The following is a 23,870-nucleotide window of genomic DNA, read 5'->3' as shown; positions in this document are numbered from 1 at the left end:
TTCAGTTATGAAGAAACAAAATTTTATTAAAAAATACTGACAAAGATATTCAGGCTAACATATATGTATCTATATGTAATACAAATAATTAATCCCTAGATAAAAAAAACAAAAACATTTCCTTTCTTAAATAGTGTTTCATGCTGTGAACTCAATACCTATATGTGAAATATAAGCAATCAACATAACCTCTTGGACATTCTCATTATAAATAAGATTTTTTTATTTCACTAATTTATTTACTTGTTTTGATAAAATGAAAACTATGAAGCTTTTAAGGGTATTCTTGTCAAAATAAACTAATTTCTCAGGTTATAATCCAATGACTGACCACCCGAAAACAGCTGAACAAGATGAAGCTTTGTGATGTTAATCACATTCTCAGATTGTAAACAGGCTATTTAAATAAATGTTGCAATGAAAACTTTATATTAAGGGCTGTCTGCTAACTTTTATTTAAAATGATTAAACAAAAAATAACAGTATTTCTTGTATGTTTAAATAAAAAACAAACATTACCACATTTTCTAGATACATAAAATGGGTTTTTTAAAGCTAACAAATAAACTTATGATGTTGAAATACTTTCTCTGTGATAATTCATATTAAAACATTCCTAAATTGTTACTTTTTCATTATAAAAATGTTTCAATTTGTGCATAATTTAAACAGTTGTTAAGTCAAAAGTTAGTTCAACTTTGTTGTTTGTTAGTAAAAAAAAAAAAAAACTGTAGTAGTAATGTATTTCAATAAGTATTTACTTCATTCTGTATTAATAGTTGCTTTTATCTATTCTTTTATTATTATACTACTGGCCTTTAAAATATAATTTTAATCTGAACCACAGTCTGCAGCAACATTTTTTTACGAATGTATTACATTTTTGAGACTACATACTGGCATTAATACTTGTTATGTCAAGTCATGAACTACGTCAAGAACGTAATATTTAGATACCTCAAGCTTCATAGTTTCATTGCTGCTTAACCAAATAGTTTTAATTTTTGCTACTTGCTAGTGAGGGACTTTTCTTATCAACCACAAACATTTGACAAAATAAATAATACTACCGAGGAAAATACTTAAATCAAGCCTTGATAATAACTGTAATTTCATGGTTTGTTTCAGAAGTTTGCAAAAAATTACACAAGCTATTTGCTCATAGTCATCCCTAATTCTGAACTGACTAGAGGAAAGGCAGTAAGTCAACCTTATCTGTCACCAATTATTAGGCAACTCTCATTGGACCAAATAGTGGGACTTGACATCACATACAGCACCCTCACAACCCCCGAAGTGTGGAACAACAGGTCATGAATCAAATTCATAACCTAGATATGCTAATTGCCAGCCCATAATAATGAAGTACTATAATAAATAACAAAAGCAAAAAGATGACCAATACACAATATTAGATAACAGAAAAATACACTATGGTAACTGTAAAACACAAGAGATGATGGATTACTTCTGTAAGATAATACAAACATATTGTATCATAACTGTAATATTCAAAATAACATATAGTAATATAAACAGGGCACCAATACTTACTAAGGTAGCACAAAAATATTGTCTGATGGCACCTACAACATGCAAAAACAACCAAAAGGACAGAGGTGACCACTGATCGCTAACATAGTATAAAAAACATGATGACAGAAGCTCTAAAATTCATAGATACTAACACGTCTCTAAAACAATCAATGCTCACCATCATATAATAACACAACTCCAGCAATATAAGAAAAACAGAAAGACAAATATGACTGACATTTGCCACAAAATAAGATGCACAACTACATTATAAAAACAACAAATATACAATAACTATCATTAGCACAGAGATTAATAATTTCACCACAATAATAACAACAACAAGAGCTATTAATAACACAAATATGAATAACAAAGATAATACAATTACATTATCAAAACAACTATGAAACTATAAAGTTCCTTAAATTAAGATAATTATGAAATGATGACAAGTCAACTTACTGAAGTTCACTATCATCTAACATATCTTCAGCATCAGAAAAGTTCAGTACATGTTCTCCACGGGGTAGAGGTTGTACTGTAATGCAACATTCTTCGTAATTGTTTAAAAGGTATATTTTACCTCATTTCACTCTTATATGCTATTATTCCAACTGAATGCTAATATTAATATGATAAAATTGCACAACCATTTAAAGGCTTTTCTTCTTTCATGATAAATATTACCTTAAACTCCACTAATTTTTAGTTCAATACATTCATTCAGTTGCACTATCATATACTAAAAAATTTTTAAAACATGAAAAGCAGCTTAGTTTATTATCCAAAAATACATCATGGCATGTTTATTTCTTATTTAATTGACATCAACTACTTAAATAAAGTCTGTCTGATGTTCATGTCACAGCCTTCATCTTGAAGCTTTTTAATATTATAATGCCAAATAAAAAACAGCCAGACATTACCTAAAACTGTAAGGATTATTACAAAAAAAATAAGTAAACAACGAACATTATCATTTTTAGACAAACCTTTAACAGTGTAAAAAAACATTAGTTAACCTGTATAGTTTCTTTACAGATAAGTAAATAAATGGAATTCAATCATCTTCTAATTAACATAACTTTCTTTTTAATAATAATTGCTATTATATTCACACACACCCCTCTTCAAAAATATTTAAACAATTAGAAATTTTAGTTCAAAGATTTTCATTAAGTTAAAATGTTCTAACGTAGCCTTTGAGATTAGGTAGTAGCACTGAATTTAATTACTAATTTTACAATAAAAATTTAAAATATGTAAATATATCAACATGTTTACTACCGTTAATTTTGTCTACCAATTTACCTGCACATAAAAAAAAATATCCAACCCGTAATACTTATCTGTGTTTTAATACACTACTTATTGTTCTAGTTCTAGTGAGGTCAATGTTAAATAACACTTACTTGTATATCAGGTATTTCTTACATTGTTGATCTGTTAGTTCAGTTCCATTTTAAACTGTCTTTTTTGGTGTTATGATAGTATTAATTTATTATTCAGTCAGGTATACATTACAAGTAGTTTTTACTAGCACAGTAACTTCATTGATATGAGGAGTTAGCCAGTGAAAATGTTGAAAATTGGCACTTTAGAATTTTAGATGAAACATTACAGGCAAGCTTATGTGTTTCATGACACATATTTACCTAGAATACATTAAACAATGCTTACCTGTCTGGTCAGGTAGAAGGTGATACTGTTTCATATATGACCAATGTGTAAATAAAGCTTTGGCAGTTCGAGACACAAGGAAGACATCTGGATGTTGGTCTAGTAACTCCTGGAAAGTTTCTACTGTTGGCTGACTTGTCTATATGGAAATACACCCAGATCAGAAATCTTAAAAAGCTTTGACAATTCTGCATATCATTTGACATTTCATCTTCAGGTTGAAACTGTTTACTTCCTGGACATTAACTTAATTATTTTTAACCAATTAAATTGAATCCAAGTCACAATATATGTAATTGACAATATAAAAGTGACAATTACAGATAAAATATCTTTAATAACTACCACAATAATATAAGACAGAAACATGAGGTATATTTTGTTCAAGAGGTTTTCTTAGTTTCTCAAAATGAAAACTTACAAAACATCAACAATATTTTTTTTCTGAAAGCTTATAATGATTTTCATAAACAAAAACAATGTTCATACAAATAAGTAAATGTGATTTTAGAACATAAGGAATAAATGACACGTGGATGAACCTTTTCTGTTTTGAAATAAATAGTGTTAATTACCATCATTCTCTATTTGGTGTTTCAAAGTTGCATGCAGGGTAATTACAGTACATTTCATCCTTTAAAATATAATAGCATTGATAAATATACTATATTTATAAGTTTCAGGCAGGGGTCAACTACTTATAAAATAAGCTGCAATAAACTTGACTATTAATTAAACTAATCACTTACAACATTAGGCATAAAAATAATGAAACATCAAATTGTGGGAGTTAATACTATAATGATTACCTAGCACCTTCATATCAAATTTCAAAACTTGCATAAAAATAATAATTATATAATTTATACTTCTATTTCAACAATTTTTAACCAAAAAAGATCTTAGAACTGATATTATGCCACAATTATTTTGTTTTTAGAAAAATGAAAATTATGAAAACACAAAACAGGGCTCAGGTGGTTCCCTCCACTTTTGGGTTAATAAAAATACCAGAATTTTTTCCAAGACAAACAAGCAGTTTCCAGGCTCTTTTAAACTTATGAATGAAGTGTTTAGTTACTGATGACTAACATTTATTTTATTGTATATCTGTTATTAAACACCAGAAAAATACTAGAGCATCTAGTCTGGTTCTTTCTACGAATTTTAAATAACTATCTTATTTCAACAATCCAGCATGTCTTCCAAAAATTTTTCTTTTTGGTCATTTTATAAGACCATCTTAAGTTAAATATTAAAGATATTTATGAAGCACACTCATTAGCCAAATCATCACAAATAAAAAATAGAAAGCGAGATGATACAGGGTTTAGACAGTCAATAAAATATACTGTATGTACTTGCACAGGGTCCCCAGGAGCATTCAGTTTCAAGAATAAATAAAACCAAAATTAACAGTAAGAAGTTTTTTTATTTTTTGCTTTTGAAGTTTATGTCATGCTATGTTGCAGCTAACAAATTGCATAATTATGCTTATGATTCATGGATTGTGCATTTGTTTTACTGATGTCTCAACAGTACAAATTCCAATGCTAAGCATCTCTTAGTGACTTTATTTTAATGTCTCTTAACTTGCTGACATGTAACACACTACTGTACAGTGGTGTGAGTGGTTTAAACAGGTGACTCCTTCATATGGCCTTTGGCTGCATTTTAGGGAAACAACAGTAGCTTAACAAAACTTTAACTAGTAATGGTTCACTAACAAATTCATGGCCTGGCATGGCCAAGCATGTTAAGGCACGTGACTCGTAATCTGAGGGTCACGGTTTTGCATCCCCGTCGTGCCAAACATGCTCACCCTTTCAGCTGTGGGGGCATTATAATGTGACAGTCAGTCCCACTATTCGTTGGTACAAGAGTAGCCCAAAAGTTGGCGGTGGGTGGTGATGACTAGCTGCCTTCCCTCTAGTCTTACACTGCTAAATTAGGGACGGCTAGCACAGATAGCCCTCGAGTAGCTTTGTGCAAAATTTAAAAAAAAAACAAAACAAATTCATACCACTTTAAAGGTTAAAATAATTAATAATTATTCAAAGGAAACAACAGTAGCTTAAGAAAACTTTAACTAGTAATGGTTCACCAACAAATTCATACCACTTTAAAGGTTAAAATAATTAATATTTATTCAAAGATGTAGTTTTGTAACAAAAAGACATAGCTGCAATTTTTCTGTAGCTTATAAAAACCCCAAAAAACATCAAGTCAAAGTCAGAATAAGTGGTACAGAAGGTTAGCTACCAATCAAAGGTTCAAACCTATTGGACTTTAACCATTTCACCCCAAGTTTCCTTTATTGCACGTGACACAAATATTTAGTATCTTACATTCAAAAATTTATTAAACAACCTTTTGTTTATGTTCTACCAATTAGCATAGCACAAAATCATAGCTAATAATGCATACTTTGATAGCATATAAGTTTTAATTTTATAAGGCAATATTTTTAAAAATCCTGAATTTTCCCTGATATGACTCATGTGACATTTTTTCTTGGTATTTTCTCATCTTTTTTATACACCACCTCTCAAGAATTACAAAATTAAACAAACTGATCACTAGTCATTGCTCAGGCACACCATAATTTCATAGCCTTTAATTATGGTTGGTTACAGAGCTATCAAATAAAAAAATCTGATCCCTCCTGCAACACCCTCTCTTAAAAACTTTAGGCTTCTAAATATTTTACTAGCAAGTTAATCATAACATATTATTACTTGGTCACTGACACATAATATTACCTTTTCATAATGATTCCTTCACCCTGCAAGAAAACAGCAATATAAATACTAACTTCTGCAAATACTTTATTTATACTAAAAGTTTATATTTTGTGCATAAAGAAAATTACATTATAAATAAAATGTACTTACAGAATTTATTGTTGACAACAATTTCTCCTCATCCTTGTTAAAAAGTGATTTGGCTTGTACTTGGGCTACAATGTCAGGGTGAAGCTGTCGCATGGCAGTCACTGCAACTCTAAACAAAGAAAATAAAATTTTTTCATTCATTTTTATCTGTTTCTTATGTTATACAAAACATACATGTAACCTGGTGCAATCAATGTAATCATTCTATTTATCGGATAGAAAATACCTAAAAGTTATGTCGTTTCTTTGTAAGTAGGTTACACACACACACATAATACATTCTATATATTTAAAAAAAATTAACATGTAAGAAACATAAACATCACTAAAAAGTGTCATTGAAACAAACCTGTCAGATTACCTACTGGTACATACAGACCAAATTTTTGTGAGTAAATGTAAATGTGCTTTCTTCAAGGGATACTACTTTCCATTAACAAAAGTATAAATGTGTATATCAAAAATATTTTGTAAGTTCACTATTGTGAATTTATTATAAAGTTTTTCAAAAAATAATAGTGGATTTAAAGTGTTAACTGTAATAAGAAATAAAATCATTTAAAAGCAACTTTATCAATTAAAATATGAACCTAATGAATCCATAAACTTTTGCCAGTGAGAATGGTTGGTTGTTTGACATTTTATGTCAAAACAACAAAGCTATCTGTGCCAAACAACTGATTAAAAAATAAAGTATAATTCTCAAAATTTGTGAAAAGGAATCATGTTAAAACAAAACAAAGTCCAATTTCTCATTAAAAATTAAAATAGCATTAGAAAGACCAACTGCCCTCAAAAAAACATTTGTAAGGTAGATAGTGTCACCATCACCAATGGGTAAGCCTGCGAACAAAACATGTCGAAAATGGCGTAATCATTCAGAGTCGTAGGGACAGCACAGCAGTAAGATGTGTGTTATTGTGACCTGAGTGTCACACAGACCACATGTTGGTGCATCAGTCCCAAATAAAAGAAAATGATGAGTTAAAAAACTGTGACCAATGAGTAGCCTAGTTTGGACACAACTTCCTCATTCCAATCCTTACAGAAAAAAGACAGCTAAAGTCTAATCGAGGGTTTTATCTTTAAAAGCTTGTTAACACGTTACTCACTCCAAGTCAACTGTCAACTGGTGCAGAGCTAAGCCTCAAATACAGGACCATATCATAGTCCATGTATGGAAAAAGATACGGCAGCAATAACACCAAAGCAGACAGACTTAGCTGCAGTAAACTTCACTGACACGGAGATCAGGATCGGAGCAAACACCTCATTACCAGCAAAAGTGAATGCAAACAGTTTTAGAGACAGAAAAGTTAAAACCTTTTGCTGTGGTCCACTTCAGTAAGTGAGTGATGACAGGCTGTAGCTGCTGCTCAATAAAATTCATGTTTGACAACTGACACAAAATGTGAAAGTTCTTAACACAGAGCCAATTTGCAATGGAATGGTAGTGGGGAGCTGTCCAGTGATGGCATTAATGTTATAATGAAAAGTGTGACACTCAAGACACAGCCCTGAGGGACTCCATGTTCCTCTAAGAAAGAACGGAAAAGTGTAGAACCCACACAAACTTGGAATCGCCTACCCATTAACAAAATTAATAAAAATGGGCAAATGGCCACACAACTCATGAGTGGAGGTCTCATGTGGATGCCATATCTCCACATACTATTGCAAGCTTTCTCAAGGTCAAAGAATACTGACACAAGATATTGTCAGTTGAGAAAGGCTTTTCTGACCGATTTTTCAAGTTAAATCAAGTGGTCTAGGGTCGAAACCCACACTGAGTGGGCGAGAAAAGATTGTTTGATTCAAGGAACCAAACAACATGAGCATTAACCACCCTCTCTAATGAAAGCAAATGGATGATAGCTTGAAGGAATCTTGTGATCCTTCCCAGGCTTAGAGAAAGTTAGGACAATAGCCTGGCACTACATATCAGGAAAAGCATTCTCCTGCTGGATCCAGTTAAAAACAACCAGAGGAGTAGCAAGAGAAGCAGGAGAGGGAGATGGCACAGTATCTCACAGAGAATATCATCATGTCTGTCTGATGTACTGCCATACTGATGAAGAGCAAGCTTAAGTTCCACCATCGTAAAGGGATGATTATAGTCATAGAGATCAGCCCAAAATGAAAGAGGTGATCACTCTGCTTGAGTACTGACAGCTAAGAAGGTGGGGGGATAAAGCAGAAGTGCTATATACATGAGAAAAGCGTTCACCAAGAGAAAGCAAGATCAAAAGGGGGATAGAATTATACTGCTCACTGACTTTCCAAATTTTGTCCCATATCACTTTGGAACTGGTAGTAGAAGAAATGTTGGTTGTGAATTTAATCAAAGATTCCTTCTAGCTTTGACATCTTACATGCCGAGCATATGTATGGGCATGCTGAAAAGCAATGTGGTTCGAGAGTGTGCAATACCTACAAAAGGTATCCTAGGCTCATTTTTTAGCCTTCTGTACCAAGCAGCAGGCAGGATTCCACCATGGACAAGGATATCATGGAAAATGTGTTGAGGTTTTAGGAATACACGAAGCAGCTGCCTGGGTAATAGTCAGTCACTGCTGCCACACAATTATCTATTGATGGCTTACAGACAATAGCAGAATTAGGTTCTGCAATAGCAGTGAAAGAGGTTTAGTTGGCCTGGTCCAACTTCCACTGGGACATGCAAGTTGGGTGGCATCGATTACAACACTAGGAAACGCAAATGGCTATGACCTCCAAGGGTGTGTCGAGTAGCAAAGACAGGACAGGAACATGCTGATCAACCATTACACAACCTGTCATTTCTGTATAAAGAAAACTACCAAAGGTTAACTGTATTGGCAGGTTTTAGAAATGTTTCCTGTGAGGAAAGACACACAGGATGATAGGAATCAATCAACACCTTGATATCATTTAAATTAGAATGAAAACCTTGACAGTTCTGCTGTATCAATGTGGCCATATTTATTTATGTGGAAGAGAACTGGGTAAAGACCTGTTTCATTTTCAACCACATCTCTTCTCTTTATTAGAAGTAGGTCTAGTTACTTCCATGAGCCTCTCCTGGGTAGAGTGGGTAAGTCTCTGTCATTCAAAGAATATTCCAGCAACTGAGGATGTGAACTAATAATCATTCTGCATCTCAGGGCCAGAGAAGAAGATGGACTCAAGTAAATGCCCAAACCTGAAACCAAAGAAAGTGGATCTGGCGATTTGCTGGAAGGAATGGTAGGTACAAAAATGGGTATTGACATTGACTCATTAACTTTCTTAACCATAGAAGACAACATACCTCTCACCTGGTTTGAAAACCATTCTTTTGGAGGCACGGAGAGATCTGTCTGCACTCCCACTGTAGCAGTGTAATGGAGTGCAACAGCATACAGTGATGGACAGTAATTTCCGAGCTTCAAGATAAGAAATGTTGTGAACCGTTTTCAAACACTGCACCTCTTTTTCTTCCACCCACATGAGGCATGAACAAAAGTAAAATGAACAAGAGCTACTACAATTAATACAATGAGAATCCATTTCAAATTCACAGGCATCATGGTCCTTGCCGCCACCACCACAAGTACATGTCAATGAATCACGACGTGATATTTTTGAGTGAATGTACCACTGACATTGGAAACATCTGAAACAATTGTAATATATTGCCATACTTTGCAATTTAGATAATCTGTTTTCATGGTGGCAATGTAAACATCAAAATTAGGACATTGGAATGCACTACAATTCCAAGGTTTTGTGAACACTATACCAAAACGCCAGCATCAAACACAAAGTCCACAACACCTGTTGAGAACGTCCTACACTGGCACTCCACTGACCCTTGCCAAAGTGGATCAGCTGAATGACCCTGAGGTGGCCATCCACAGTTGCCCATCTACAAGAATTCAAGGTCAAAATGGTGTGTCAAGGTTGGACCCTTCAACCATCAGGATCCTCTCCTCCCCTTCATGTGTAGCTATGCACAGCAAACACATAGGTTGATGTTTAGATCCCAGAGGAGATAAACTGAAAGAACAGAACCTTTTCTGTGAAGTTCTCTTACCACGTACAGAAATCCACACTGAGGGGTCAAATGAGAAACAAGATTATTTATGCCATAACAATAAAACTCTGAAGTCTTAGAACTCAAAAATTCTTTAAAGCCATTCCCTGCTGCTGCTCTGTTGTTGAACCCTTTGTCTTGTAAAAAGTTGTCCAAATACTTGGAAAAGTAGTAATCAGTGGGCAACAGGTCTGAGGAGTAAGGAGGATGAGCCAATGTTTCATAGCCCATTTTGTTGAGCTGCTGGTGTGTCATTTGAGCAACATGTGGCCCAGCATTATCATGAAACAAGATAAGTCCTCTTTAACTGACTAATATTGGTATTGTTTCATGCAACTTTCTATGAATTTCTACCAATTCTTGGCAGTAAATCTCCACAGTGATATTATGGCCCTGGTTGAACAACCTATAATGGATAATACTAGTCGCAGACCACCATATAGTGACCATAATCTTCTGTTGGTGTAACTTTGGATTTGAAAAGTTTTTTTGGAGCCTCATCACAGTCAAGCCACTATGCAGGTCACTTTCTATTGTTAAAAAAGAATCCACTTTTCGTTGCAAGTGACAATTTGATCAAGAAATTATTTACCTCCCTTAAGCAAAATCAGCATAGAGCACAGTTTAAAATGGCAATTTTTCTGATTTTCGCTGAGTTTGTGTCAATTCTTGAACAGTTTGGCTCAGGTTTCTTTCCACTAATGCTCTATGTTGGTTGTTTTCAACAACAGAGTGACATCTTCTTTCCTTCTTATCTTCAAGACTCACATCTCCATTTCAAAACTTTTGGTTTTATTTATTTATCTGTTTACTTTGAATTTCGCACAAAGCTACTCGAGGGCTATCTGTGCTAGCCGTCCCGAATTTAGCAGTGCAAGACTAGAGGGAAGGCAACTAGTCATCACCACCCACCGCCAACTCTTGGGCTACTCTTTACCAACGAATAGTGGGATTGACCGTCACATTATAACGCCCCCCACGGCTGAAAGGACGAGCATGTTTGGTGCAATGGGGATACAAACCCGCGACCCTCAGATTACAAGTCGCACGCCTTAACGAGCTTGGCCATGCCGGGCCAAAACTTTTGAAGCCAACACTTTATTGTATGTTCAAAGGTGGTTCCTTCGACCCATGCTCGGTTGATGTTGCAAGCTGTTTATGATGCATTATGATCAAGTTTAAATTCACGCAAAAAAAATGATGTGCAACATTTTTTTCTATCATTAATTGTAAAGGTCTGAAATATTCAAACTAAAGTGTTAGAAAAGAATAAAAGCACTACTGAAAAGAAGAAAGCTTTGGTTTTTCAATGGTATATATGAAGTTGTAAATAAAGATGGGTTTCTTATCCCTATAAATAACTAAAGTTTTAGAATAAAAATCTGCCATTATTTTTCGAACATCCTTATACAAATGATCTTGACAATACACTATCACCTACTGTATGATTATACATTTTAGTAATGTAAATTGATAAAGTCTATAACACCTCTTAAGAATAGTAACAAAAACATTAAGCTTTCTGCATGCTGAAAGCTTTATTTTGTCACTCCTGTCAGTTTTAACAATTTTTAAGCCTAACACAATGAGTAAATTCATATTCATGCATATACTCATGTATACGGTAATACTCTTCTTAAAAACGATTATAAATAGTTTTACCTACATATATGCAAGTTCTCAAATAACATGCAAGTACACAAAATGTTTATCAAAGCAAAATTTCCAAAATTATTTCTAACAGTGTTTCATAGCTTGAGAGCACTCAAATTATGAACTCTTTGAACATGATAATTCAATTCTAAAACACATACTTACTTAGAGATTACTGGGTCATACAGAAGAGCATACCACCTTTCTTGAATATCCTGGAGGGTAAACTTGCAGGAAAACTTAACACCTTTATAAACCACTGTCAGGTCGTTTGTCTGATAATCACAAGAAAAATACAAAAGGGGAAGAAAAAACCACATGTTAATATTAAAGCATTGTCTACTTCAATCTATCCAAGTTTTTTTACTTAAAAATTACATATAAACAGATAACACCAATCAGTGATGTCGAGAAAACCCACTTGTAGAGAAAAATATACATGTAAAAATGGCTTGTTTGGGTTGAGAAAATTTTTTAGAGAGAGGAGCGAACAACGTTTCTACCTTCTTCTGATGAGAGAAAAATATATATGTAAAAACGGCTCATTTGGGTTGAGAAAATTTTTTTAACATAGAGGAGCGAATAATGTTTCGACCTTCTGATGATGACCGAAAAAGGTCGAAACATTGTTCGCTCCTCTATGTAAAAAATTTTCTCAACCCAAACAAGCTGTTTTACATATATATATATATATATATATATATATAGATAATACCAATACTATGACAAGAAACTGAAATAGAACATAATGCATGTTATCTATCAGGAGCTAATCAAAAGATGACATTTACCTTATTATTAAAATTATATTACCCGAGTCACAAATACTTCAGGGTCAACACTGAAACACAAAGCCCTCAACATTCTTGGATTTTAGTACTAAAGTAGAAAAATGTGTTGACAGGAATATAATTATCATGATTGCTATGTAATGGCAGCTGTTTATAAAACAACTAAATCAGAAAAATAATATTTCAATTACTTGTGTGATAATGAGTTCAGTGTGATATTTGTTTTATTAATAATAAAAGTTAAAATTCTCATTAAAAGAAAAAAGAAAGAACATTAGAATTGTATTTGCATTAATTCTGGGTCTCATTTTAATTTTCCATGGAATTTGACAAAGTTTTAAGTCACGAAAAATATAGCCCTGGTCTATTCATGAAGAACTTGGCTAATAAATTCAACAAAATAGGGAAATTATTTGTGTCTGCAGCTAACCAGTCCTGGCTCTACTCTTAAAGGTAGTATTTAGTCAACCAGTTTCTTTGTTGAAGTTTGAAAATGAAACTTATTAGAAGAACTTCTAACTTCTGAGGAAAATGTCATGTAATAACTGACAAAAGAGAGACTTTTAAACAGACCTTATTCTTGTCACAAAAACAATCAGTAATTGAAACTCCAAAATCATATTGAAAATGTCATTTGGGTTAGGCAAAGTTGCAACAAAAGGTTAAATCTTATGAAAAATCCCTACAAGAGCCACGCATTTCCTGTATAATGATAAATTAAGAAAGGATGCATGTATAATGGTTTTATTATCTCTATACACAGTCATTTCACATGTTTTATCTCAAAGTTGCCTTTGAAGTTGGACACTGCTATTGGCAACAGTCACACTGATTCAACTGATCTTATTTATGAATTTTACAGGTTACAGGTTTATCTAACTCTCTATCTTTTATTTTTAATACTTCTTGATAGCTATTATAACTAAATGTATGACACAAGTAGTTTCATTGCTTTGCACCAATAAACTTATAACACACAACCAACCAGCATAAGTAAATAAGCATACAATTAAAGATATAAATACAAAAAGCACTGAACCTGTTGAACAGCCAAGATTAATGCAAGATCATCAGTAGGTTTCCATCGACCAATGTTTTTGGTATGCGATGACTGATTTTTCTGAAAAAAAGAAACAATCATTAACCTGATATTCTTAACAATCAACTTCATTAGAAAAAAAAATATACCGCTAGTGAGATCTCTATTTACTATGATATCTGGAATACAAATTTATTGAGCTAAACACAAGTATAGATAACATAGTCATCTTACAGTTCCACTATAATAGCTTCTAGTAAGTTAGAGAATCACATAATCACCATATAAAATGAAATTCCATTAAACAAAAAACATTCCATTCAACCCCAATATATGGAAACACTGCAACTTTAATAAGCAAAACAAATTCATTTTATATTTTCCAAAATTCTTGTATACAAAATTCCAATTCACAAAACTAAACTTTTACTATGCACTAAACATACCACACAACTTTTTATCCTTCCAACATGCAAAACAAATAACACCTCTGTTACACAAAAAATTATGTTTAACTCCAATTTAGAACTACATCATAATCAGACTACATACTTTACTACCACATCAGTCTTATTACAGAAAAACAATCACACAATATGAGTTGACAAACCACAGTAAACCCTTTGAGTGCATAATTAAATTTTGGACAGGTTCTCAAAAAACTGCCATTATCCACTAAAAATTTAAATTTAGAATTTGATCTTTATACGACTTTTTCAACATCAATATCCACTGGATGTGAGAGCACCCTGAGTGTCTCACTACGAGGAAAAGTTTTTGTAATACTGTAAGATAAATCTCAGCAATGTCGAGAAAACCCACTTGTAGAGAAATATATATCTAAAAATGGCTCGTTTATATTATTTTTTAATATAGGTATAAAGGTGTTCCTTTGTATTGGTTTATTTTGGACTTAAGTTGTTGTATAAGTAAGGCTTCTTTAATTTTGCATTTGTTTATGTTTGTTTCCTTATTTACTATTTGAGTGTTTTCTATGGTTATGCGTTTATTGGACTTGCAGTATTCAAAACATGGGAAGGTTTATGTTTTTTAAATCTGGTTTCCATTTTTCTACTTGTTTCTCCAATATAGAAATCATGGCACTTATCACATTGTATTTTATAAATAATGTTGGTGTGGTGTTTGTCAGTGTAGTTTTTGCATAGTATAGACCTCAGTTTTGTGCCTGGTTTTTGAATATATTTGGTATTAATTGGAATGTCATATTTTGTTATTAGTTTTTGCTAAATGTTGATTATTTTTCTGCTGATGTTGGGAATATATGGTATGCAGCAGTATATGGTTTTGTGATATTTTGATTCGTGAGATATATTTACTTTTGTTGATTGATTTTGCTTTCTGTCTAGGTGTATGCGTATAATGTTTTCTACGGTTTGTGGAGGAAACTTATTGATGTTGATGAAGTATTGTTTTATTTTGTCTGATTCATTGTTAATCTTATCTGGTGAGCAGAGTTTTATGGCTGTGTTTATTTGGTTTCTTAGTATGTTGAGTTTTTGTTTTGTTTCATGTGCTGAGACCCAAGGAATGTATAGTCCAGTATGGGTGATTTTTCGGTGGATTTCTGTTTTAAATTGTGTGTCGGTTCTTGTAATTTTGAGGTTAAGAAATGATATTTGATTGCTTTCTTCCTGTTCACATGTGAAGTTAATGTTGGGATGTATAGAGTTAATGTGATTGAAAATATTAAGTGTGTGTTCTGTAGATGTGAATCCCGCAATCGTGTCGTCTACATATCTGTTCCAGTACAGTGGTGGATGTAATGCTGTGTTAATTGCTTGTGTTTCAACTTGTGTCATAAAAATATTGGCTATAACTGGTGATACTGGGATGCCCATGCTTAGGCCATTTGTTTGTATACAGTTGTGGTTGTTGAACATGAAGTTTGTCTTCATCGTGGTGAATTCTATGAGAGCTGCTAATTGGTTACTGGGAATGTCTATAGATGGGTTAGGGTCTCGGATATAGAGTTCTAAGGCTATCTTGCAGGCTTCAGCGATTGGAACTTCTGTAAAGAGGGATATAACATCGAAACTGGCCATTAAGGCTTTATGATTAAGTTGATTAAGATTAGACTTGAAATTAAAAGAGTCTTGGATGAATTAGCTGGCTGATATAACATATTTGGAGAATGCCCATGCTATGTATTTCCCAAGATTGTAATTAAACGATTCGTACGTAGAGATTATTGGTCGTAATGGACAATCTAGTTTATGAGATTTGGGGATGCTGTATATTTGTGGTGTGAGTCGGTTTTGCGTAGGTAGGAATAAAGTGTTTGTGAAATTGTGTTGGCTTTTTTCATTTTTAGTAGTATTTTGTTTAGTTGCGTTTCGTGTGTCTTTGTTAGATTTGTGTGTATTGGTTTAAATTTGTTTGTGTCTGATAGGATGTTCTTCTTTTTTGGATGTATTCCTTCGTGTTCATTATGACTATAGCGTTTTCTTTATGTGCTTTTAGAATTTTAATGTTTTTGTCTTGTTTTAGGTTTTTAATGGAATTAATATCTCTTTTTTGTAAGATTATTTTTTAACTTTCTATTTTGTGAAATTATGTTGATGGTTTTGTGAGAAAATTCTTTGAAAAAATCGTTTAAAATGTTGTTTTTAGGTGTATTTGGAAAATATAAATTTTTAAATTTACCTGGAAAGTTTGGCTGTTGGATGTCAATAAAATTGTGGAAGCTGTCTTCTTTCTGTTGGTTGTTTTCGATTGTTTTCTGTGGAAAGTATCAAAAGTCTCTTGGCTAGATTCTCCAAACATGTTTTGATTTCTAAGGTTGGAATGTACCTAGGTGCTATTGCGAAGTTGAGTCCTTTGTTAAGTAGATGTATCTCACCTGTGTTTAATTGTCGGTCAGATCTGTTAATTATGAGGTTAGTCAACGGTTTGTCATGTTGATGTTTTTTCTGTTGTTTGCATCTTAGTTTTTCTAGTTTTTTGTTGTGGCAGATCTTTTTGTCTCTGCCATTCCTAGTGTTGATTTGGTTTATGTTTCGTTGTATAAGTCTAAATCTCTGGTTTGAGGAACCTAGACCATCAACTGGCATCCCCAAACCTCATAAATCAGATTGTCCATTATGACCAATAATGTCAAGTTGAAACACAAGCAATTATCACAGCATTACATCCACCACTGTACTGGAACAGATATGTAGACGACACGATTGCGGGATTCACATCTACAGAACACACACTTAATATTTTCAATCACATTAACTCTATACATCCCAACATTAACTTCACATGTGAACAGGAAGAAAGCAATCAAATATCATTTCTTAACCTCAAAATTACAAGAACCGACACACAATTTAAAACAGAAATCCATCGAAAAATCACCCATACTGGACTATACATTCCTTGGGACTCAGCACATGAAACAAAACAAAAACTCAACATACTAAGAAACCAAATAAACACAGCCATAAAACTCTGCTCACCAGATAAGATTAACAATTAATCAGACAAAATAAAACAAAACTTCATTAACATCAATAAGTTTCCTCCACAAACCGTAGAAAACATTATACGCATACACCTAGACAGAAAGCAAAATCAATCACCAAAAGTAAATATGTCTCACGAATCAAAATATCACAAAACCATATACTGCTGCATACCATATATTCCCAACATCAGCAGAAAAATAATCAACATTTGGTAAAAACTAGTAACAAAATATGACATTCCAGTTAACACCAAATTTATTCAAAAACCAGGCACAAAACTGAGGTCTATACTATGTTAAAACTACACTGACAAACACCACACCAACATTATTTATAAAATACAATGTGATAACTGCCATGATTTCTATATTGGAGAAACAAGTAGAAAAATAGAAACCAGATTCAAAGAACGCAAAAAGTCGCCTTCACACGTTTTCAAACACTGCAAATCAAATAACCACAACATAACTGTAGAAAACACTCAAATAGTAAATGAAGAAACAAACATAAACAAACACAAAATTAAAGAAGCCTTACTTATACAACAATTTAAGCCCAAAATAAACCAATACAAAGGAACACCTTTATACCTATAATAATAATAAAAATAAATAATATAAAATTATATATTCAAACATCTAAGCCTGCCCTCTACATTCTGACACTCAGTTACACAACCCCTTTCAAACATGTGGTCAGCTTCCGGTCAGTTATCTCTTTCTTTCTTTGTGAACCTGACGATGACCGAAGAAGGTCGAAACGTTGTTCACTCCTCTACGTAAAAAAAATTTTCTCGACCCAAACGAGCCATTTTTAGATATATATGTAAGATAAATCTGCTTGTTGCACCAACATGAGATGATAAATGCAACTAATCCCATGTGCAACAGAGCAGACTCTAAGACAGACATCCAAAGATAATAATGAAGAAAATACTGTGATCTAACAATAAACTGAAAGATATTTAGGCAAGAAACATTGCTTAAAGCTAATTATTCAGTGATAGCAAGCAACATTTGGTGCAACAGGAATCCAAACCCACGATACACATAGCAGTCAAGTGCCATACCCATCAGCTCATGCCAGGCCTAAAAGAGAGTAACACTAAAGTAAAGTAAATATTTTAGTAAAAAGAATCAGTAATGAGGTTTAAATAATCCAGAAAAACATGTATTCTAAGCAAAAGGTTATTCACTGTGATAATCTTCGAAAGTATGTCAGCCATTTTTAGATATATATGTAAGATATATCTGCTTGTTGCACCAACATGAGATGATAAATGCAACTAATCCCATGTGCAACAGAGCAGACTCTAAGATAGACATCCAAAGATAATAATGAAGAAAATACTGTGATCTAACAATAAACTGAAAGATATTTAGGCAAGAAACATTGCTTAAAGCTAATTATTCAGTGATAGCAAGCAACATTTGGTGCAACAGGAATCCAAACCCACGATACACATAGCAGTCAAGTGCCATACCCATCAGCTCATGCCAGGCCTAAAAGAGAGTAACACTAAAGTAAAGTAAATATTTTAGTAAAAAGAATCAGTAATGAGGTTTAAATAATCCAGAAAAACATGTATTCTAAGCAAAAGGTTATTCACTGTGATAATCTTCGAAAGTATGTCAGCAAGAGAATGACCAAGTGGTTAGCTTCTGAGAAAAAAATTCACCAGTGGCAAGTCACTCTGCTGAAGAGCCAGAGGGCCTGTTTAGAAAACTTCCAGATGATTACCAAGGATTGAGTCTAATTTCACCACATAAACTGCCACAACCAGTTTCAAAACAAACTTACACAATACAAACCACTATCACAAGTTTCACCATACTGATCCATTTTACAAATCCACTGAAAATCATATCAATGTAATTCTACATAAAAGAATCAAAATCTATAATTATGAAAAGCTTAACCCTCAAATTTTCATCTTTTAAACTACTCTACACATTAACAACATTAAAAATATCACCAGTTCCAGCAAGAAAAAGGACATCACATCATCAGTATCACAGACAAAAAACTTTACCATACACTTAATTACAACTCACAAGCACACACGCATACAAGACCATAACTAAATTACATAAAAACTAGTTTCTATATTGTTTTTATAGACAAAGCATTCATACTGTATAAAAAAACTTGGTACCTATTAACATCACACAAACTAGGAGAAAAGTCACAGAAAGTACAACTCCTGCATTTTTGCCATAAGGAAAAGTTAATCTACTTGAAGAAAGCTCTGATTCACAAATTATCACTCAAAAAAAAACAACAAAAAAAACAAACCTACATATAGGCCACTTATTAACTATTTATAATAATTTCATAATTCATAATTTCACATTCATAAAGTACAACAGCAGTTACTTATTACATCAAATTTTAACTCATATTATTTGTAAAATTTTCTTTTGTTATTCATGTAGTGGAGATGCTCTCCTTCACGTCCCATAATCAGTTTACTATGCCTAATATGCTTGTAGTAAAACATTTGTGTGAACTCACGTTCATCGATACAGTTTTTCTAGTTTTTGTGTTTTATCACTGCTAGCGTTGCATAATTTGTTTTTATTTTACCCCAGATTAGACAAACTAGAATGATACAAATTCAGCAGGCATAACTGTATAGGCCTTCAATGTCAAAGTACATATCTCTAACTATAACAGCAGTATTTTGCTAAATATAGGGAAATTTCACCTAAAATACTTATGTATTCATGTATATTGTTACTATTTATTTGCAAATGCTCAAATTTCATTTATTTTTGTTAAAATAAAAAGTACTTTAAAATACAAAGATTTTGAGTACTTACTGTGGTTACGAGACTTTGTGCTCAAGTTTTGCACGTGCTAAGCCTCACTGTAAGCTTAATTTATTCTTCCAAATATAGGGTGAGAGCTATTAATTTTTTTACTCTTCAAAAATGCATACAAAATAATATAAAATGTATCAACTTACAATACAAAAGCGCACAAAACACCTGTAATTTATTTGGGTGTCTAAACAAACTTTATGCAAGTTTAAAATATCCCATTTCGCTCCAAAGCAACAACTTTGTTGTCACATTTCAACAGTTTCAGTGAAATTACCATTTCTCTTCGAGCTTTTTACAAACAGTTATAAAATTTATGAATACAAGTAATTGCTCTCTCTATTGGTTGTAAACTCTAAGAAAAATAAAATAAAGTGAAACTAGACAAGAGGGTTTGAAAGAATGGAATAGTAGGAGGAGCCAAACTACTAGATTGGTTAAATAAACATATCTCAGCAACTCATAGGTAGGATTTTCTTATTTTTAATTATAACTTGTTAGTATCTCAAATTTGAGTTAATAATTTGTTAACTACTGCACATATGGTGTGGGTAAGCACAATTAATTATAAATGGAACAATAACACAACTTGATGTATTATGTGACACACAAGAAATGTTTTTCTTTATATTTCCTTTTAAATTAAAACATTAAAATTTGGAACATAACCATTTTGATAAGAAACCCTCTGACATAAGTAATAGCAAAGCTATTTAATAAAATTTTGAAAATAACTCTCCCAAAATGTCATGATGTGCCCTTTGACCTGTCTAAGCAAAAAGGTTATAGCTTACTTGAAAAGTTGGATAAATTGTAAAAAGTTTTGAGGCATTCTTACCTAGTAACCATAATGTTGTGTTAAAAAATGCATACTTGAGAGCTCAAATTCTTTTTTAGACCATGGGTATTTCTTACCACATTTATGATGTTGAGCTACTGCTGAAAGTTTGGATAATGAATATTGTAAATGGGAACCTACTCAACATCATCAACTTAAGAAAAGAATCCAAACATAGTGATAGGTAACTTACTGAGACAGTACTCTCTTCAAGAAGCTAACAGACATGTAGCATATAGACAACAATTAGAAGTCAAAAGAGATAACTATTTCTACAGACACTGGGAATATTAGTTACTGTTTTGGTCTAATGCCTAATCTAACAAAGGGCAATGACTTACACTAGTTTAATATTTGATAAAATAAAAAAATAGTTAAGCTCCAGTTAAGACAATTTTAATTTTCTAACAGAGTGACTGGTTTATGGAATGAGGTGCTACCTGTATTAATGGAAGCCAACATTCCAAAAGTTTAGGACAGCAACCAGTTTCATAATATAGAAAGGATGGCTTAAAGTTTCTTTTTTCAATGAAGTATGTGCAAAGACAGTCTTACTTTGCATGAAAGAGTTCCTCCTCTGAAACTACCACTAGCAAAAATTCAACTCAAGAATATTAACTCACAGATCTACCCTGTAAATCATCCAAACTAAAGTTTAATTACACAAACCACCCTTTACCTCAATTAAATTTTTAAAAAAAACCACATTGGAATTAACTGACTCTAGCTATGATCTTCTCTAATTATTTTATATAGCATCACTGAAACTTTTTAAAATAAAGATATATTAATAATTGAGAGTTTTTTACAAATAAATTTGTTGATTTATATGTTAAGTTTTGGGTGATTTCATACCAAATTCGATAATTTTGACTAGTTCAGCTATGGAGCATGTAATATTTTATTACATTTGCTAACATCCTAAATTAAGTTTCTTCCAATAAATACCTAGCAAATTTTTGACATCTCAGCTACTCAAACAAAGAAAAAACATTTTAAATCAAATGCTTTAAACACATCACAATTTATCTGACAAATAGAATTTTTCTCTACTGAAAAGTATCATCTTTTTGGTATATCTATATAAATAAGCAATCTTTTAAATTAAAAATTAATTAAAAGTCTCATACTACATATAGTTTGAAGAAGATTCCAGTATTACCTCAAAATACAAATTCAATACCTATTTATAATTTGTTTCCGTACATGCAGTTGAATACATAATTTCTTACCTTGGATTTTTTCACTCGTTTTGATGAAGATTTAGAGGTCTAGAAGATAAAAACAAATTTTATGAAATGTTAAAAGTATAAAAAGTGACAAAAAGTTAACTTATGTTGTCATACTAAAGTACTAAACATTTTGAAAAACAAAACATTAGTATTATTTGGAAGTGCACAACTGAATTTTGAAAAAAAAAACTTTAAAAAAATCAGATCACATCTGCTATCCTGCTTGTATTCTATCAATCTGCTTCTTAGTCGCAATTAGTATTTGTATGAACTCTTTGATGGGAAAATGATTTAACTGAATATCCACCTATTTCCCTCTCTCTTCTTAATGGTATTACCTTCTTTATTATAATGGTCATAATAAAAGATATTCTAAATGTAAAGTATAATTAACATTTTCCTTGTCTAAAAATGAATTTCTAATAGATACATACTTCTCTATACACAGAAACTAACATCCCACTAACCTTATTTCCCATATGAAACACAACTTTTAACACATGATGTAATTGCCACATGACAATAACCCTCTGTCAATAGGAAAGCAATACATCCTTCATGCACAATAGATCCCCATAAATACTTGCATTCAAAATTAATTTCACTCTTAAAGGAGAGAATAATGTGCACCAGTAGTAGAGAGGAAGGGTAGGAAAGTGTGAAACGAGGTGAAAACCTACTGGAAATAAATTTAAGCAAAATGTGGTGCTGAGGTCCTCATACTGTGAAAAAGTAAACAAAGAGGAATGCACATGAAATTTGACATCTGACAATAGGAGCTTCTTAGAAGGGCAAAACTTGTGAAAGACCACATCTAATGCAAGGTATACTTTTTACTTAAACGGAAGTATAAAAAGAAAGAAAGCCAATGTGTTGCAAGAATGGGTGGAAAAGTGCATGACCAAATGAGCATCTACACATAACAGTGATTAAGTATGAAGTGTGGTGTGGTTAAGACAATGGTTAGACTGTAGTTATTTGGCATTTTATGGCCCAAAGCAACTAGGCTATCTGTAACAAACTGGCAAGAAAAGAAAATAACAGTGAAAGTATTATAAAACAAAAAGAGAAATTAAGTTAAACAAAAACAGTGACCCAACAAGAGATAAAAATTTAAATACAATTAAAAATGTCAATTATCCTTAAAAATTAAAAACATTTTTAAGGTGGACAGTGTCACCAGTGCCAATAACACTGTCCACCACCAGGGGTAACCCATGGTAAAAACATGTCTAAAATGGTGCCATTGCTCATGATCATAACAATATGATAGTAAAATGTGGTCTATTGTGACTTGAGTATCATACAGACCACACACTGGTGCATCACTCCCAAATAAAAGAAAATGATGAATAAAAAACTGTGACCAATGCGTGGTCTAATGAGAACAACTTCCTTCTTCTGATCCTTAAGGAAACAAGACAGTCAAAGTCCAATAGAATGTTTATCTAGAAAAGCTTGTTATCACATTGCTCAGTCCAAGTCAATTGCCAACTGGTGCAGAGTCAAGCCATGACTACAGGACCGTAGCCCATGTGAATAGGCATGACAGTGATAGCACCAGAACAGACATTCTTAGCTGCAATGTCAGTGAGGTCGTTCCTGCAAATATTTATACGGCCTAGTATTCAGAAAAACTGGACAGAAGTAGATAATAAAGAGAAATAGGACAGTCAGTTTTGAATATCAATGAGAACAGGGTTAGAACAAACACAAAGCAATTTCAAGACCAGTAGAGAGCTAAGCGAGTCAGTATAAACAGTACAGTTTGTGTACTGCATAGCTTCTATGTAATACAGGGCAAGAGAAATGGCATGCAATTCTGCAGTGAACACAGAAACTGTAGAGGAGATCC

General features: G+C 32.6%; 1 protein-coding gene across 1 annotated transcript in view; it reads right to left on the bottom strand.

Moving 5' to 3' along the window:
* Positions 1 to 23,870, bottom strand: part of Rcd5 (microspherule protein Rcd5) — a 39,137-nt gene that overhangs the window by 5,197 nt on the left and 10,070 nt on the right. The window contains exons 4-9 of the mRNA XM_076512335.1: positions 22,016 to 22,054; positions 13,651 to 13,731; positions 11,986 to 12,095; positions 6,114 to 6,222; positions 3,220 to 3,358; positions 2,002 to 2,077 (exon numbers count right to left, since the gene is read on the bottom strand). Of these exons, the coding sequence (XP_076368450.1) occupies positions 2,002 to 2,077; positions 3,220 to 3,358; positions 6,114 to 6,222; positions 11,986 to 12,095; positions 13,651 to 13,731; positions 22,016 to 22,054 (554 nt within the window). The remainder of the gene's footprint in view (positions 1 to 2,001; positions 2,078 to 3,219; positions 3,359 to 6,113; positions 6,223 to 11,985; positions 12,096 to 13,650; positions 13,732 to 22,015; positions 22,055 to 23,870) is intronic.

Source organism: Tachypleus tridentatus, chromosome 7 (genome assembly GCF_004210375.1).
Source record: "Tachypleus tridentatus isolate NWPU-2018 chromosome 7, ASM421037v1, whole genome shotgun sequence".
Taxonomy (NCBI): Eukaryota; Metazoa; Arthropoda; class Merostomata; order Xiphosura; family Limulidae; genus Tachypleus; species Tachypleus tridentatus.
The sequence above is the reverse complement of the archived record's forward strand: the minus strand, read 5'-3'. Positions and strand labels throughout refer to the sequence as shown.